At 52.9% G+C, this 17,524-nt stretch overlaps 1 protein-coding gene across 3 annotated transcripts; it reads right to left on the bottom strand.

The window, feature by feature from the left end:
- Positions 1-3,185: 3,185 nt before the first annotated feature.
- ST6GALNAC4 (ST6 N-acetylgalactosaminide alpha-2,6-sialyltransferase 4) lies at positions 3,186-16,864 on the bottom strand. Of its 3 annotated transcripts, XR_012654817.1 has the most exons (8): positions 16,705-16,864; positions 16,026-16,100; positions 15,177-15,239; positions 10,680-10,853; positions 9,438-9,850; positions 7,015-7,122; positions 5,291-6,077; positions 3,186-4,469 (listed from the first exon to the last, which is right to left on the bottom strand). XR_012654817.1 is itself a non-coding variant. In XM_032797708.2 (7 exons), the coding sequence occupies exons 2-7, from the start codon at positions 16,053-16,055 to the stop codon at positions 5,888-5,890; spliced, it is 978 nt and encodes a 325-aa protein (XP_032653599.1). In that variant the 5' UTR covers positions 16,056-16,100; positions 16,705-16,864; the 3' UTR covers positions 3,186-5,887. The 3 variants fall into 3 exon arrangements, 2 of the variants coding, with proteins under 2 accessions (XP_032653599.1, XP_032653600.1); XM_032797708.2 differs by having other exon boundaries at positions 3,186-6,077; XM_032797709.2 differs by having other exon boundaries at positions 3,186-6,077; positions 10,680-10,784; positions 16,705-16,839.
- Positions 16,865-17,524: the final 660 nt, after the last annotated feature.

Below are 17,524 nucleotides of genomic sequence, written 5' to 3'. Positions count from 1 at the left end.
AGAATAGATCCCAAGAATCTTGGGCACCCCAGTGCCTGGCTGTAACCATTAGACTACACTTCTTCCACACAAATAATAGTACTAAGATGGAGAGATGGAGAAGTGTATTTCCTGGGGCTGGAAAGCTATTGCGCATGCAGCACCAGGGCACAGAGTCTCGGGGGTGGGTGGGATTCTGGTCCTGTGAATACATCCCTGTCTAGCCAGAGGCAGGAGCAACGGCTCCCAGAGTGGTAAGTGGGTCTGAAGGCCTCTCTCTCCATTGGTGTTTTAGGTTGTCAGGAGGTTATTTTACAGGCTCTGTCATAGGGGCTGGAACTAGGGGTGCAGGGGATGCTGCAGCACCCCCTGGCTTGAAGTGGTTTCCATTCTATCCAGGGTTTACAGTTTGGTTCAATAGCTCTCAGCACCCCCACTGTGATAGTTGTTCCAGCATCCGGGGACTCTGTGCGAAGCCAGATGTCAAGCAGCAACTGCACAGCAAGTTACTGCAGACGTAGAGTGGGTCGGCTCTGGACATAACTCCACCTAACAAAGGAACATGGTCCTACCTGCGAGCCGAGTTGTATTGTAAAACCAAGGAAACCAGTGGGCCCAGCTGTGGGATCTGGATCCTGCTTCTGATCCGCCTCCCCCATCCCAAAATGTACCATGGGAGCCACTTTGCCTAGGGATCCCACTGGCAAAAGAGGAAGGCTGGTTTCAGGATAAATAATGCGTGCGATGTTCATCCTGCCCATCTGATGTCCACCCCAGCAAAGCACAGCGCTGGTATGCCATTTCATACCAGCACCTGCCTGGTATGAAATGGACCCATGTGGCAATCGGGCTCCTTAACCCAGCTGCCGTGTCACATGTTTGTATGTTCACCGTGGTTACCGCCTGTGCCTGCACAGTTGCCATGGCAGCCCTGCACACCAATCCATGCTCATATGGAGGGCGCCCTGGAGAGATGAAGATGTCAAAATGAACCTTTCCAGCTGGGAAAGCCCTGTCCTGTGTGTAGTAATTCGACTGCTCCCCTCTCTCCCCCCCTTGGACTGGCTACCCTGCCCCCTCCTGTATACTGTGTGGAGTTGGGGGGCACGAGGCAGAGATGAAAGCTGCCAATAGCTGCATAGCCAGTGCTGGCTGGCTGGCCACAGACTAACCCCCCAGTGACACAAGGCCCATGCTCACAAACCATAGATTGGTGCTTCACTCTCTCAGGAACACAAGCAACTCTGTGGCTGGAGTGCTGGGAAATCCCCCGTGTAGCACTAATCTCCTCCAGCCAAACACAGATTCTCAGCAAGAGCTGGACACACACACAGGCCACTCAGATCAGAACGTGTCCATTTCCACTATCAACTGCCTGGGCTGCTGCTAGTGCTGGGCTTCAACCCCTCCACCGCTGAGCCAGCCACATGGGGCTGCTGTCTCAAATGAAACAAAACTTTGCACTTACTGGTTGGCATCAGATAAATTTAGCCAAAGCCAACCAATAAGTAAAACCCTATTTACTGAGCAATGCCATCATGTGGCTGCTAGGAAATACAAGGCATGCAGAAATCCATTGTGTTCACAGAGGGAGGAGGAGGCTATTTTTAAATGGAGAGTGTTCTCAGAGCAAGAAGCTTGTAGCTTCCACAGGGATCCATTTGACTGTAGCAGCTTCCTCACTCACAGCATGGAATCTGGGTCCTTTAACCCCTTGGGTTGGCTTGTACCTGCCAGATCACAGGCATTCCTCTGCCTCCAAGAATAAACAGTAGCTTGGTGCTAGGGAGCTGTGTATTCCCCACTGTTACACCCCTACTGGTGATGCTACTGTGTCAAGGTGAGCTCAGTCAAGTTGCTGGCATAAAATGAGGCACATAGAAATTCAGGGCTTGATCCTGGTGCCTATATGGGAGCTGAGCTCATTTGAAATATTGTTCTTAGTAGTGAAAGTGGCAAAGAGTTCTGTAGCACCTTATAGACTAACAAACGTATTGGAGCATGAGCTTTCGTGGGTGAATACCCACTTCGTGACATGCAGGTGCCACAGAACTCTTTGCTGCTTTTACAGATCCAGACTAACATGGCTACCCCTCTGATATTCTTAGTAGTAGTGATTCTTTGTGTCTAAAGGCCCCAGCTGAAAGCAGGGTTCTGTTGTGCTAGACTGTCCCCACCCCCCATAGACCATGCACTGTGTGAGGCTGGCCCGCTCCCAAAGACCTTACCAGCCTACTAGACAAGATGGACACAGGAGATGACGTGACTTGCCCAAGGTCATGCAGCTGGTTGGGTGGCAGAGCTGGGACTAGAATCGAGGTCTCCCGAGTCAGGGTCCACTGCTCTGTCCACACACAGCCTCCCAATAGCACCAATGCTGCCTCTCCCACCACCTTTTCTTATGTATTTAGACTGTAAGTTCTTTGGGGCAGGGGCTGTCTCTTGCTCTGTGTATGTGCCCTGCCCAGAACAATGAGGCCCTGAGCTCAGCTGCAACTTCTCGGGGCTACCGGAATATAAACAACAGTCATTTCTTTCCATTTTTCTCACCTTCATTCCTGGGGGGTGGTTCATTGATGTCAGGGCTGCTCAGAAAATACACAGCTGGTCAGCTAGTAAAAGCGGCAGAATCAGTCCCTCTGTGAGCCAATTAAGGGCCTAATCCTGCTCTCACAGAAGTCAGTTGACTATGAGAGTGAGAGCTACTTGGGATTTTTAAGCAGTTCATTGCTCCCCAGGATAGATGGGAAATTCTTTCCTCCCACCCCATGAGGAAGTCTGCACACAAAGTGCTGAGTAATGCTGCGTCAGCAACCAAGGCTTGGCATCTATACAAGATTTTGTATAATTAGCATTTCTCTAGGCAGCCTGCTCTTCCTGTACAAGTTCAACAGCCTCTGCCACAGAAGGTTGGCAGGAGTGTGATAGGACAGGGGGCTCTGACTCCCTCAGTGATGTCTGTTTATATTTAAACCAAAATACAGGAGGGCGAGTGGGCAGCGTGACATATTGTGTGACATATGAGCAGCCTGTGATTTGGTGTTTCCAGCCAAAGGAGTATCCCCTAGAGCTAAGGTGACTTGGCAACGTCACTAGGGGACAAACTAAGGGGATGGCAGGATGGCTATGGGAGCTTTGTCGGAGCAAGGACTCCAGGATTGAGTCCAGCTGGATAAATACACCCAGTTTGTACAAAAAATGAATGATCACAGAATTAAAAATACTTTTATTACGTAGGTTTGCTTTGGTATCAATCCAAGGGCACTTGGTAACAAAGGCAGCACACGAACTCAAAGTGTACATCCCAGAAAACTAGAAGGAAATGTTTCCTCCTGACATGATGGAGCTGCTGACAGAAGTTGTGTCTTCCAGCCTGAACCCCGAAGTGACCACACTCTGCCAGTTCAAGAAACAGCTTCTGCTGAGAGTCTTTTTCAAACCAAGTCATCTAAAATGTGGTTTTCAATGGCTACACCACTGCACGCTGCACAAAGATGTGCTTTCCACGGGGGCTGCCACCAACTGCTGTGTGGCCCTAGTGACGAGAGCACTGCAGGCCATCTCCAAAATTTCCTTCCTAGCTGTCGCAGTTTAAACCCCCTAACAAGGATTTTAAATCGATGCAATTATAATTACATGTGTGTGCACACTGTATTTCAAGACAATGTAAAACTAAACTCCCCCTACCATTTAAATTCGATAAGAGCATCTTTCTTCGCTTCCTGTCCTAGAGCAGTGGTTTTCAACCATTTTTCATTTGCAGACCCCCTTGAATGGAGGTGCAGACCCCTTTGGAAATCTTAGACACAGTCTGCAGACCCCCAGAGATCCGCGTACCGCAGGTTGAGAACCTCTCTTCTATGGTCATGATGTTGTTTCACAGACCCCTTAGACATAGTCTGCGGACCCAGGTTGAAAAACCACTGTCCTGGGAGCAGTGGGGGGGGATGCTGTTGAACAGATAGTGTTCCACTCCAGAAGTAGCTGCATTTTGAGGAGATGATGAGGTGGCTCCTGTAGCTATTCAGACTTTGCAAAAGCACTTAGGGATCCTTCATGGTTAAAAGTGCTATAGAAATGTAAGGTGAATCATTCAGGATGTTGAACCAGAACTGACCCCATTTTTCTGGCAAAAAGCAGTCATCTTTACTGAGGTCAGGGCAGCGTCTAGAACACATCATGGCATGTCTGGAAGACAGGGCCTGTAGTGCAGGGTAACGGGAGCTGCAGGGCACACGCACACTACTTTGAGAGGTGTGATGCGTGGGAGCGGAGCCCACAGGCGGGTGCCCCAGGTAGGGCACTAGGTCAAAATTCCCCACACTGGGACAGACAGAACGAGAAGATATTTGGACAGAAGCGATGGACTGCTAGCCCAGGAGGCAGTGTCTTCTTCCTTGCCGAATGGCAAAATCTCAGCACAAACACTGCTGCCAGGATGGATGATTCCCTGTTCTGTTCGTTCCCTCTGAAGCACCTGGCATTGGCCACTGCTGGAAGACAGGATCCTGGCCTAGATGGACCTTTGGTCTGATCCAGTATGGCCGTTCTTACATCTACGCCTCACTGAATGGTAGGCTGGCTGGCGATAGGGGGGATCTCTTTTCCCTGCACTGCACATCCAGCACAGCAAGCCCACTGGAGGACAGGTGTCTCGCCTCCATTCAGCCAAGTCACAGCAAGAGATGCTTTTGAATCATTCCACTCCTCTCGCTCTTTAAACTGACCGAAGACCCAGGACCCCCAGAGCCCCCACATCTCCTGCCACTTTGCCCTGTGTGGGAGCAATTCACCAACCCAAGGCCTGTGCATGGCTTCACAACCAACAGGAGGAAGTACTATTGGGATAATTGTAATGCCTACAGGCTCCAGCTGAGATCTGGGTCTCACTGCGCTGGTAAGAGCCAATCTCTGCCCCAAGGAGCTTACAATCGAAACGGACAAGACAGATGCAGGAGAGGAACGAATACAACGTACAAGCAGAAGACTGGGAACTGACACAGAGAGATTAAGGGCCTAAGCTAAAGCCCACTGGAGTAAATGGGAGTCTTTCCATTGATGTCAACGGGCTTTGGATCAGGTCCTAGGTAACTTGTCCAAGGTCACACAGAGAATCTGTGGCAGAGTTTGGATTTGAGTCCAAGTCCCCTGAGTCCCAGTCCAGTGCCTTAACTATAAGACCATCCATCTTCCCCCTGGTCACCCATCGAAACCTCCTCTTGAGGCTATAAATGGAAGAGGATGAGGAGTTTCACCCTAAGAGGCACTGGCTTAAACCTCAGAGCGACTCCACTTTTCTAAGATCTGCAGCCTGCTGTAACATAAGTATGGAAATGTTTAATACTGGATTAAATATTCATCATGGTTCAAAGATTAAAAACTTTTCAAAGACAGTCCTAGGGTCAGAGCTCAGAATGATTGGGGGGGTGGTTTCAGAGATGTCAGGGATTGCTTGCAGCAATGGAGGGGCTGAGACCTTGAGTGCTCTGAATGATGCCCCAGGTTTTCTCTGCCTTCTTCCAGCTGAGTGCCTGGGAAGGATTGTGCAACACCTAAGAGCAGACCCACAGAGACACTCTGACCTGCAGATCAGTGCTCCAGGATAAGTGGCAGGGACCCTGCAGAGGGTGGGCATGTGTCAGATCTGAGATGTGTCTCTATTGCTCCATTCAACATGCTGATTAGAGTTGTCTCAGTAAGGGAGCCCTTCCAATGCGCCACACCTCCCAGGATGCTCTGCCTCTTGTCAAGTCTGTGTCTGTGCAGCTCCTCTTCATGCACTGACCCCCCCGTGCAACTCCCCCGGACAGCCCCCCATGCCATGCTGCAGGACTCCCATCGGGCTGCAGCCCATCATACCACGGAATGAAATGTTTCCCCCAGGGAGGTGCACATGGGCCGGACGCCCCTACCCACCCGCCCACGAGGTGTGATTGAAGACAATGTTCCTTCTCTTTGCCCAGTGGGAGAAGACGGTTTTCTCAGTGATGAAGCGGTGGCCACCCCGGGGGGCTCTCTCATGGGCGAGGTACATCCTGCACTCATCCAGCTTGCCCTTTTCGAAGTAGTGGTAAGGCACTCTGGGATGGTTCTTCTCCCTGCCAACCAGAGCAGACAAGAGGTAGTGCCGTGGGGCACTGGCCCAGATGGCAGATTCCTGCTTCCAGAGCAGGGATGGAGCCAACACAAGAGAGAGGCACCAGTCTACTAACCCCGGAGATGTCCATTCAGTGTCAGGGATCTCTGGACCACATGACTGGGGGCACAAAGCATGAGTCCCAGTCATGGGAATTTTCAACTCCCCTGCTAGGAGCTGGGTGTGTAACACTCACCTCCCAAACCTCCACATTAGGCTGGACAAAGCACGAGCAAATTTACCAAAGGGACCAATCCTGCCCCACGAGATGGGGATGAGGGAGCTGAATGAATGAAGAACTTCCTCCTGTGTTACAGACAGACCCTCCCCTGCTGGAATCCTCATCCTCCCCTTCGTTGCCCTGGGCCTCGATTCCCACCACATACTCCCTCCATCATCTTACTGCATCCCAGCTCTGCAGACTCCAGCAGGTGAGGGCATTACACACAGAGCAGAGCCATGTCACCCTGCAGCTAGGGCCCCCAGCTCCCTGTTCCTTTCGGGGGTCCTCTTCCAAACTGCCTCCTTGCTTATAAAAACTCCTCGCGAACTCACCCCCAGCCAGACTCCAGTTCTTTCTGTTCCGTCCCCTTCCTTCTCTGATCTCACCACTGTCGGTGTGAGAACCTTTCCCTCTGCAACTCCCACTGCTTGGAGCAGCCTCCCTGTATCTGTCCACCTCATACATTTTCTGCATTGTCCACGTCTCCTAATACACTCCTCCCTGTGCTGTTTGTTACCAAACTTGGTTAAGTCTCTGGGGACAAAGATTGATGGAAGACGTATTGTATTGCTTGTGGGACAGTTGTGCTGCCTTGTGCTGAGTTAACTGATGAACAGATGTGCTTTGTGGCAAAAGCCCGAAGAAGTCTCCCACCCTCATCCCTTGACGGCCGTACCTGCAGTAGCTATCGCTGACCATGCCGAAGACAAAGATCTGTTCGCACAGATCCATTGCCAGGATCATGGTGAACCAGCCAGTGCTCAGGAAGGAGCCAGACTTCATCCTACAAATCACACAGCAACAGAGTTAGAGGGGACAGGATGCCGTAACCAGCATGGCAGAGAGAGAAACAGACATGGACTGTGGGAGGGAAACCTGCACCCATCTCCTAGACCAGGGGTCGGCAACCTTTCACAAGTGCTGTGCCGAGTCTTCATTTATTCACTTTCATTTAAGGTTCCATATCCCTGTAATACATTTTAACGTTTTTAGAAGCTATCTTTCTATAAGTCTATAATATATAACTAAACTATTGTTGTATGTAAAGTACACACGGTTTTTAAAACGTTTAAGAAGCTTCATTTAAAATTAAATTAAAATGCAGATCTTATCAGTTTAGTGCAGTGGTTCTTAACCTGGGGTGCACGCACCCCCTGGGGGTGTGAGATGCCCTTTCTGGGGGTGCGAGACATGCAAGATTTTTTTTTGAAGGTAAATCACTGAAAACACAAATTAAGCACAGGCACATAATTACAACTACTTTGTTTCATCAAACCTATGTATTTATTAACATTATACATTTTGTAACGATTATTGTAATATATAACCAAAGTTTTTAAGTTTTCAAGTTTTTAAGCTAATTGTAGTGTAATTTTTTATAAGGGCTGCAAAGCGCTGGGACCAGGCCAAGAGCAGAGCCCTGGGCTGGCTGCCGATACCCCAGGTCAGCAGGCGGGCTGAGCAGGGCTGAAGGCCCGCACCCCGGCTGGCAGGGGCCCGGGCAGCTGGAACCCCAGACCAGCAGCGAGGTGAGCGGAGCTGGCGGCTGGTATCCCAGGCCGGTTGCAGGCTGAGCGGGACGGATGGCCGGGACCCCAGCTGGCAAGGGGCCGGTGTGGGGTTCCAACAGCTGGCTCCTGTCAGCCAGGGTCCTGGCTACCGGTCCCACTCAGCCGCTGCTGGCTGGGGGTTCTGTTAACCCAGGCCAGCAGCAGCCTGAGCAGGGTTAGGGGCTGGGACTAGGGTGACCAGACAGCAAATGTGAAAAATCGGGATGGGGTGGGGGGTAATAAGAGCCTATATAAGAAAAAGACCCAAAAATCGGGACTGTCCCTATAAAATCGGGACATCTGATCACCCTAGCTGGGACCCCGGCTGGCAGCAGTGTGACAATAAAAATTGGCTCGCATGCCGCAGGTTGCCGACCCCTGTCCTAGGCCAAACGTGGACAATAAGGCAGATCCTGCCCTGGCTGAGGGGGGCAGACTAGGGCACCTACTGGGTGTGATTAGGGCCTTTGGAGCAGTCTCTGGGTGAGGATGGGAACAGCAAACAGAAGAGCAGGACAGGAAAAACGGGGTAGGGAGGAAGATGGGCTCTTTGGCTACCGGAGACAGGGAGGAAATGCCAGCAATACCGGATGCACTTGTGTTTGGAAGCTCTCTCTTTCCGCCCCCTCCCACTCCAGTCTCCTGCTTGAAGAGAGTGTTGGGCTGGTGAACAAAGGTGCACTGGCAGCTCTGGAAACTGATGTTCCCTGTTCATCCACACTGGTACGGGACAGGCAGTAGCGGGGCAAGTGTTCTCAGGCTGCTCCTCCAATGGGCCTCACCCCTGGCACAATGGGACCCCTCAGTGAGTCGGAGGGGAGTTCAGTTTCCACGGCCCAGTCAGTCAGTTCTTGGCCTGTCTGCTGACCAACGGGATTATCAATGCCAAAGGTGATGGAGATTTGTGCGCTGTGGGCACCCGGCCAACAGGAACCAAATGGAACCCTCCACTCATCTACCAACCCGAGGACAAATGACTGCTGGTCACTGCTGACCTGCACAGGATTTGAACTGAAAAGCTTGCTGCCCGTAAATGTAACTGACGTGTTACATATTGTTATATAGCAATGAATTCTTACACAACTCTTCCTGGGATGAAGCTGACTCCATAACTTTCTAACATCCACAAATAGTCCATTGCCGTTTACACGGTGACTGCTTGTAAATCCATTCGTGCCCAGCGCATTGACCTTCCTATAAGGTACCTTGCAGGTCCATTCACCACTGAGGGGCAAACAGCATTTGTGGGAGGGGAGTAAATTGTCCCACTCATGTCAATGGGTTGGTAACTCTGAAACCCAACATTTACAATTAAAGGGTGGAAAACTGCCTAAGTAACTTAGAAGCACAAATCCCATTGGGACTTGTGGTCCAAAGTCCTATAGGTGCTTTTGAAAATCCCACCCTAAAATGGCAACACTATTAACTATTTCACTGCTGATTGGTTTACCAGAAGCATCCAGCTACAGTAGACTCTGGGGTGGAAAGCTCTACATCCTTCACCCAGGAGGTGGCTGGGAGGGGGGGAACGAGCTAGGAGCCTACTCACCTGTTCTTCCCTGTCTCGTCCTGGAAGACCTCATCACAGTAAGCCATCATCCTCTCGGTTAGCGTGTAGATCTGCAGGCTGGGATACATCTCCTTCACTTCCTGGAGAGTCCTGTAGGTCAACCCCCCCTTCTCCCGGCTCATCATTCTCATGGGCCCCCAGACGACATAGATGGTCTCCTGGGACTGCTTGAAGAAGTACGACTGGTTCCTCAGGAGCAAAGGGATGCTGGTGTGTGAGACAACCCTGATGGTGCTCTTCGTCCCCACGTCCTCTTCGTAGCCATTGGTGGGGGCCTGGTTCATGCGCAGGACGCACTCCATTCGGTCGATCTCCTTCCCCAGCCGCGAGCCCAGCATCTGGCCCGAGCTCGATACCAAGGCGCACTGGCGGCACTGAGTTCTGACGAATGGCTGCAGCAAGACGCACCGTTAGCAATGGAGAGGGACAGGAGAGGCCCAGGGCTTGCAAGGGAGGGGATCGCAGTAGGTTTTCATTCCAGGCAGCAGGGCCACATCACCCTATCATCACCTGCACTGGCTTCCTGTCTCTCTCTAAATCCAATTCAGAACTGCCCTCCCTCAAGGGCCCCCTTCCACCACTCCGTCCACAGTGCTGCTCTTAGCCGCCCTCTCTGCAACTCCCTATTGCTGGCACAGGGTGGCTTCGCTCTCAAGCCAAATCTACACAGGGGCGACAACCATGTTACCAGAATGAGCTTTAAAAAATGCATCTAGAACTGGTTTCTCTTGACTCCCTTTAACTATGCTCTGGTGCCTCCCTGAAATCTGAAAGCAGCACGCTCTACCTTAGGCCCCCACCAAAGGGTAGTGTTTTTGATTACTCCAGATGTCAGATGTGCTTTGCTTTGAGCCTGTTCCGGGACACGGACAGCAGAGATTGATATGAGTGAGCCAAGGGGCTTTGTTACACCAGCACAGGGCCACGGTAGCCCCATGGCTAATGCTTTGCATTGCTGGGCCATCTTTCACAACTTAGGAGCCTCAAACACTGTGCAAACTTTAATCAATAAGCCTCAGCTCTCGTGGGAAGTAGGTACATTATCATCTTCATTAGTGATGGAGAAACTGAGGCAATGCTGGATGAAGTGACTCGCCCAAGGGCACACAGTGATACCGTGAATGGAAACCAGGAGTCCCAGCTCCCAGTCTTGTGCTCTAACCACTACCTCCCATTCTCCCGCCTTGGGAGAGCACTTTCACAGCTAGAACTTCAACCCACCTTTCCATCAGGAACACGACTGTACCCCTCAAAGCTGAGGGCTCCAGACACCGTCACCAAGGGACGTTTGTGTTCCTCCAGCCGTCGATAGCTGAGCCAACGCAGCTGCGGGCAGAGCAGGATGTACAGCACAGTACAAGCAGACAGAATCACCAGAGATAAGAACAGATGGACCTGCAATGCATTGAGAAGGGAAGCTCAAGATTCATTGCTGAGACCTTAGCACATGGCAGCAATAGGGGTGACTGCATTCTAGTGACCGGGGATCTCTCATTGTGGTGGGGCTGGAGTGCGTTGAACGCTGCAAGCATCCTGGAAAACAAAATAAGGGCCGTGGTTCTTCCTTCTTCCATAGTGGGACGGGACTCCTCTCCTCCTTAGCAGGATGGGAAGGGCAGGGTGTGGCAGTGGAGCTTGACAGCTGTTTGTGATTCCCAGGCTGAGAGACCATGATCGAGTGTAATTAAAGACTCTTGCTGTTCTAAATTAAATACGCTGAGGGGTCCACAATGGGAACAGGGGCCAGGAGGGGAAGGAAACGGAGTCAGCTGTGATTGGATCAGGCAATCCTTAGGGGAAAGCAAGTGAGAAGGACCAAGATCGATGTTGGCAGGGCAGTGGGGGGTTCTTCACCCTGGGTCTGTGACAACATCTCCCTCTGCTGAAAACCCATGCGATGCCTCCCACCCAACGAGCTTCCCCCCAGTTTTCAACCTCACAGCAAGGTAACATTGCACCTGCTTTCCAGCGAAGAGGAGGCTGAAGTGCAGGGAGATTAAGCGCCCTGCCTGAGGTCACACAGCAGGGTCATGGCAAAGAGCCCAGATTCCTACCCCCTGCTCCAGCCAGCAGACACCTGCATACAAAATGCAGGAAGCGTTGGTTCCAGTACAGCAGTACACACCCGGGTAGGGGACAGGAAAACAGCTGTGACCATCCCCAGCACACACTGCACTCCCTTTTGCATGTCCCTGGGTAGAGCTACTACCTGCTACCTCCAGCCTGTCGTTCTCTCCTCCTCCCAGAGCAGAGCTCACCCTGGTGAATTTCATTACACAATGGTCCCCAAGAAGTCAAGCATCACTAGGCCTTTTTAGTGCTTGTTCACAAACCAGGAGCGGGGCTGCACTCTTTGATTGACAGCGATCACCACTGAATATGAAACCTGCAGTCACGCATCACAATTAGGGAGAGCTTGGCAAACCAGTAGCTCAGATGTCCTCGATTGTTCTGTTTCAAAATGACTCACCTTCCTGTCTAGTAACAACAGGCTGCACAGCTGACAAATGGCAAGCCATAAAGAGCTCTGACGGCCATGTGCTGCTCTGTTCCTGTCTGGATTGTTCTGTCACAACTGGGGATTGCTTGAGCCTCAGGGACGAGCGGATCAGGAACCACGCACAGCACAGCACCAGGTACAGCGGGGGCACTACCTATGTGATCATGGCTTATGTGGCTATAGCTAAAGTGCGAGGCCAACCACCAGCATAACCTGGCCCTATGGTGCCCATCTCAGCAGAGCCCAAGGAGTAAAAGGGCCTTGGGGACTGAAGTGTGCTATCCTCCCCTCCAGGTGCAAGAGTGATACTCGCATTGCCACTGCTCAGGACACCAGCCCCTGGGCTGTCAGTCTGGGACCTCTTACAAACACTAACAATTGAGGGGGCGGGGGGGAGCGTCATAAACAAGAAGTAAGAAACTTGTTCTGGGCTCTTTGCTTTAGTCACACACATGCTGACCTAGCACATCCCCACACGTGTGCTGAACACGGGGTGGGGGCAAAGCTCAGGGACTCTCTCAGCCCAAGGATGGAAGAGGAAGGAAGGACACCGACAGACAGATGCCAAAACAGCTCTGCGATGAGTATTCTGAATGTCCCGGTAGTGCCCGTGATGTGCACTAAGCACTGGCCAGACACCACTCAGACAAGATCCCTGCTCCCTAGAGCTCACAAGTGAGGAAGCTAAGGCATGAGCCCTGTAAGAGGACAAAGCATGGCAGGAGGGGAGCTGCAGTCATACACAGCCCTAGCAATAACATTGGGGTGGAACAGACCGACTAGTTCCCCATGGGCCATCCCACCCTGGCCAGAGGGGAAGCGTTTCCCCAACACAGTTCAGGGGTTAAATGGACAAATTCAAGCACTAAGGGTTGGTTTTTAAAGGTACTTCTTTGCCACACCTTAAATGGGTTAACTCCTCTCTCTCTATATGAGCTGGCCACAGACGTGATCAGCTGAGGGTACATGTGCACTGAACCAAAAAAATCATGGCCGCAGTGAGTCTCAGAGCCCAGGGAACTGATTCAGGCTTGTGCTATGGGGCTGAAAACAGCAGTGCAGACTTTCCTGCTCGGGCTCTGAGAGCCACCTGCAGACCAGGTTTCAGAGCTTGAATAGGAACGTCTCCACTGCTATTTTGAGCCCTGTAATGCAAGCCCAAGTCAGTCGACCCAGGCTTGCTGGGTCTTTGTTTTTGCAGTGCAGACATACCCCGGGAAGCCTGAACTAATAGAGCTCCAGGCTAAATGGCAAAGCATTTTCAGTGCAGAATCACACCCTACATAGCCTAGGCCTCAGCCTCCCACACACGCCGTGTCCCCTGCGGGGGTGGAATGAATAGGAGTGTAAGTGTCGGTGGAAGAGTCGGGAGGGGATTTACTTATGGTGGCATGGGAAGATTTTCACCCAAACAGCTCTTTTGCATGTGGTCTTATTTAAAAAAAACATCTCTTGGTCTATAGCACCAGGAAGCCTGGTTAGACAACTCTGTTATTACTAATAGCGCACAAGGGCCCAGTCAAGGATCAGGGGCCTGCTGTGCCAGGCGCTGTACGAACACTTATTCAAAAGCCAGTCCCTGCCCCACACAGCTTACCGTCTAGGAAAGAAGAGACAGCGAGGAGTGAACTAAACAAGCACCCAGGGGACATGGCAGGGTGAGAGGTAACAGCAATACAAGTGTGTCTTAGCACGCTGGGCAGCAGGCAGAGCTCAAGCCCCGCCTCTGGCGTTGCAGGCCCCACAGTGGAGCTGAGTTTTCAGGAGGGTTTTGATAAGGAGGTAACCAGCCAGATTTCTCCAGGGAGTCGGCCATAGAGTATAACGCCAGAAGTGACCACTAGAACATCTAGCCTGACCTCCAGTATATCACAGGCTCCGTAGTGAGTAAAGCTTTTAAAATATATATTTACCTACATTAACCACAGTGACAAAGAAGATGGACCAGCCTCATCTGCAGATCATCATCTTTGAATTTTGTCTAATGCTTAAACCTGTCTCTACCTAACAGAGTGATCAGTGCCAGGCAGGAGACCCAGGTTTGGAAGTGACCGGGCACCTCGGGGATGAAGTGGCTGCAGTAATTTAATGGCCCATCACCCTGGAGCAGAGCAAATAGTCCTGCACGTAGGTCCCAGAGGACTAGTCCTGCAGCAGCAGCAGGATGGGCTGCTGTCCTGCAGGAATGATCCTCCCCACCTGCTCCCCCGGAGACTGAAGGAGGGGTGGGGATTCTAACCCCATTCTATAGACACATTTATTTCAGGAGCCATCAACAAACGTGTGTTTTCCCTCTCAGCCTCAGCATGTGAGAACTTTGCTGCTGCTAATCTATGTGTCAGCTCCCAAACACACCAGCTTGTCTGCCATGCTAGCAAACTCTTCAGGACTCGGCCAGTTCACACCTTCCCTAGTAGGTAGCAGTCAGTGCACCCCAATTCCTGAGCCCTGCCGCTCTGAAGGGTCCTGGCTAAAAAAACAGTCAGCCACACCAGGAGACTCTGGGGAGACTCTTGGGAGAAAGGTGTCTGCTTAATAATGCACCTTTAAGCCACATGATGCCCCATATATTCTCCCGTTCTCTGCAGTTAGAGGATATTTATCAGGACACTAACTGGGGCACAGAGACTCCAGAACCAGCCTACTGAACAGGAGATGGTGTTCACTTCCATATGGCGACCACATACATTTCCACCAATTGTCCTTGAGGATTCTCGATCAGTTGGAATATAGATACCATCCTCACGTTCACAGGTTTTTGCTGCCCCAAGCACGGTAGTCGGACGGCCTTCGGCGGCACACCTGTGGGAGGTTGGCTGGTCATGTGGATTTGGCTGCATTTCCGCGAGTGATCTGCCGGTCCTGTGCCTTTGGCGTATCCGCTGCCGAATTGCCATTGAAGTCGCAAGACCGGGATGGACCTCCCGCAGGCATGCTGCCCCAGGCAGCCTGACTGTCCCCCTCACGGTGACTGGCACACCGCCCTCCGCAGCTTGCTGCCCCCAGGCACGCGCTTGGTGCGCTGGTGCCTGGAGCTCCCCCTGCACGTCCATTAAGGACATGATGTCCAATGCCCTTTAGCATTTCCTGTCCCTCTGCAACCTTTTCCTTGGCTCTGTAATGCCAGCCCATTTTGCTACCATCACTATGGTCCCAAATCTAGGGGTTTGGAGGAGGGGTTTGAGAGCATCACTGCATCTTGGGTTCTGGTTACTTACAAGTGTCTTCAGCTTCAGTGTCTTATCTGCCACGGGTTTGTCTTGGGATTCAGGAACTGCGCCCTGCAAAACACAGACAGGTTAGCCTGTTGGCAACAAAATAAACATTTAGCAACGAAAACAAAAAGCAAAGTCATTGACATTAATCTAGATAAACTTCTGATCAGAGTCAGTCCAAAAGGGGCACGTTAAGGGGTATGTACATGAGACCATATATAGTACCCCGGAGATTTGGTCTGGAGAACCATTACCTTGAGCACCCCATTCATTTTATGGTCTTGTTAAAAATCACTCTCCTTCCTTGCGAAACCCTCTGTCAACTTGCTCCAGACAACGACATCTTCCTTGTGACTCTCTGATCTCCCACCCTTGCCACCCATCTAACTCAGGCCTCCACAGAACCTCCTTGCTGTTGGTGTGAAGCCTTAACTTCTGCAGCACTTGCCATGTGGAACATCTCTCTCACTTCAGATCTCACCAGGCTAACAAATAACAATACACTGCACTTGTACAGGACCCGCTCATTGGACGATTCTCTTACTCCTCAATGCATTTTATACACTCTGTGGGCATTTCACACTCAGTAATGTCTTTAACAATCACTAAGCCTCACAACACCCTTGTGAGAAAATACAGGGACCACTCTGTCCACCACTGAAATGCAGCCACCTCTGGGGTGGAACACAGCTGTTTAACAGAGCACAATATTGCTATCAAACACACATAACCTCCTACGGACAATTGTGCCAGCCAGTTGTCTGGGCCACGTTCACAGTTCTTTCCCTCATTCACTATGTGGCTTCGGATCAACCTTGTGCTTCAGTTTCCCTGAGAATTACAGTGACTCACCTGCCTCATGGGGGTGGAATGAGGCTTCATTCGTCAATGCCTGTTGGGTACTTTGAGATCCTCAGCTGGGAGAGGCTGTGGGGGAGAGGGGGAATGCAAGGCTGTCATTTAGTTTGGCCAAGAGAGGGATCAAAGAGATCAAAGCTTTCAGCAGAGCTTCCGTTCTGCTGCCAGGGCCCCCTCACCCTGAGCCAATATGCTGTGACTCCCTCCTGAGCAGTGTCAGGCTGCAGGACACCAAATCCAGACAAACCCGACAGCAGCACCCAAGAGAAGGGACCCAGGGATGGTGAGTAGGACAGAGATGACGCCCCAGTGTGAGGGGGACCCCCGCAAGGGCCCAGTGATTGCAGAGGTCTCTCTCCCATATGCCCACTGAGATGGGGTGTCTGTCACCCCCCCCCAGCCCCAGCGGCCCCGCCCTCCCAAAGGCAGAAGAGCTGTGCCACCCACTCCCTGCCCACACCCCCGTGGGGTGCCCCAGCCTTACCCCCATCTCTAGCGCAGCAGCGCTGTGCCAGCCCCACAGGGGGTGCCCCGGCCTTACCCCTCAAGGGATCCCTAGGGCAGGAGCGCTGTGCCAGCCCCGCCCCCCAGGGGCAAGAGGGCCGCCCCCTCCCCTTCAGTGGGATCCCGGGCCCCCCGGGCGCATCCCGCACAGCCGGCTCCGCCACGGCACCTGTGGGGCTGGGAACCCGGTGGGGCCTCCAGGGCGGTTCCGGCGGGTCCCGCTCAGCCGCTTCCCGGCTCCCATCGCTCCCGTCCGCGCCCTGGTTCCCGGGCAGGGCCGCAGCGCCAGCCCCGCAGCAGCAGCACCGGCCCAGGGCCCGACATCGGCCTCACGCCCCGCCCCCTGCTCCGACACCTCCCCCCCGCCCCCCAACAGCAGGCCCCACACCTCCCCCCGACACCTCCTCCAGCCCCCCGGACACCTCCCCCAGCCCCAAGATCCCCTACTGCCCCCCGATACCTCCCCCCCCGACAGCGCCCATCACCTCCCCGACCCTCCGCCCACCCAAACTCCTGCTACTGCCCCCCGATACCTCCCCCGCGCCCCCAAGCAGCCACACCTCCCCGACCCTCTCCCCCGCCCCAACATCGCTTACTGCGCCCGATACCTACCCCCCGCCCTTGCACAGCCAGCCCCACACCTCCCCCGAACCTCCCCGCCCCCAACACTCCGCACTGCCCCCCGCATACCTCCCCCTGCCCCCCACAGCAGCCCCACACTCCCCCGACACCTCCCCCGCCCAACACTCCGTACTGCCCCCAATACCTCCCCCCCGACAGCAGCCCCACAGCGCTCCGCCTACATCTCCCCGCGGCCCAACACTCCGCTACGCCCCCGATACCTCCCCCCAACCTCCTCCCACAGCAGTAGCCCCACACCTCCCCCGACACCTCCCCCCGCCCCAACACTCCTCTACTGCCCCGCCGAATACCTCCCCCCCCCAGACAGCAAGCCCCACAACACCTCCCCCGCAACCTCCTCAGCCCCG

This window comes from Chelonoidis abingdonii, chromosome 24 (assembly GCF_003597395.2).
Source record: "Chelonoidis abingdonii isolate Lonesome George chromosome 24, CheloAbing_2.0, whole genome shotgun sequence".
NCBI classification, from domain to species: Eukaryota; Metazoa; Chordata; order Testudines; family Testudinidae; genus Chelonoidis; species Chelonoidis abingdonii.
This window is presented reverse-complemented; position numbering and strand designations above follow the sequence as displayed.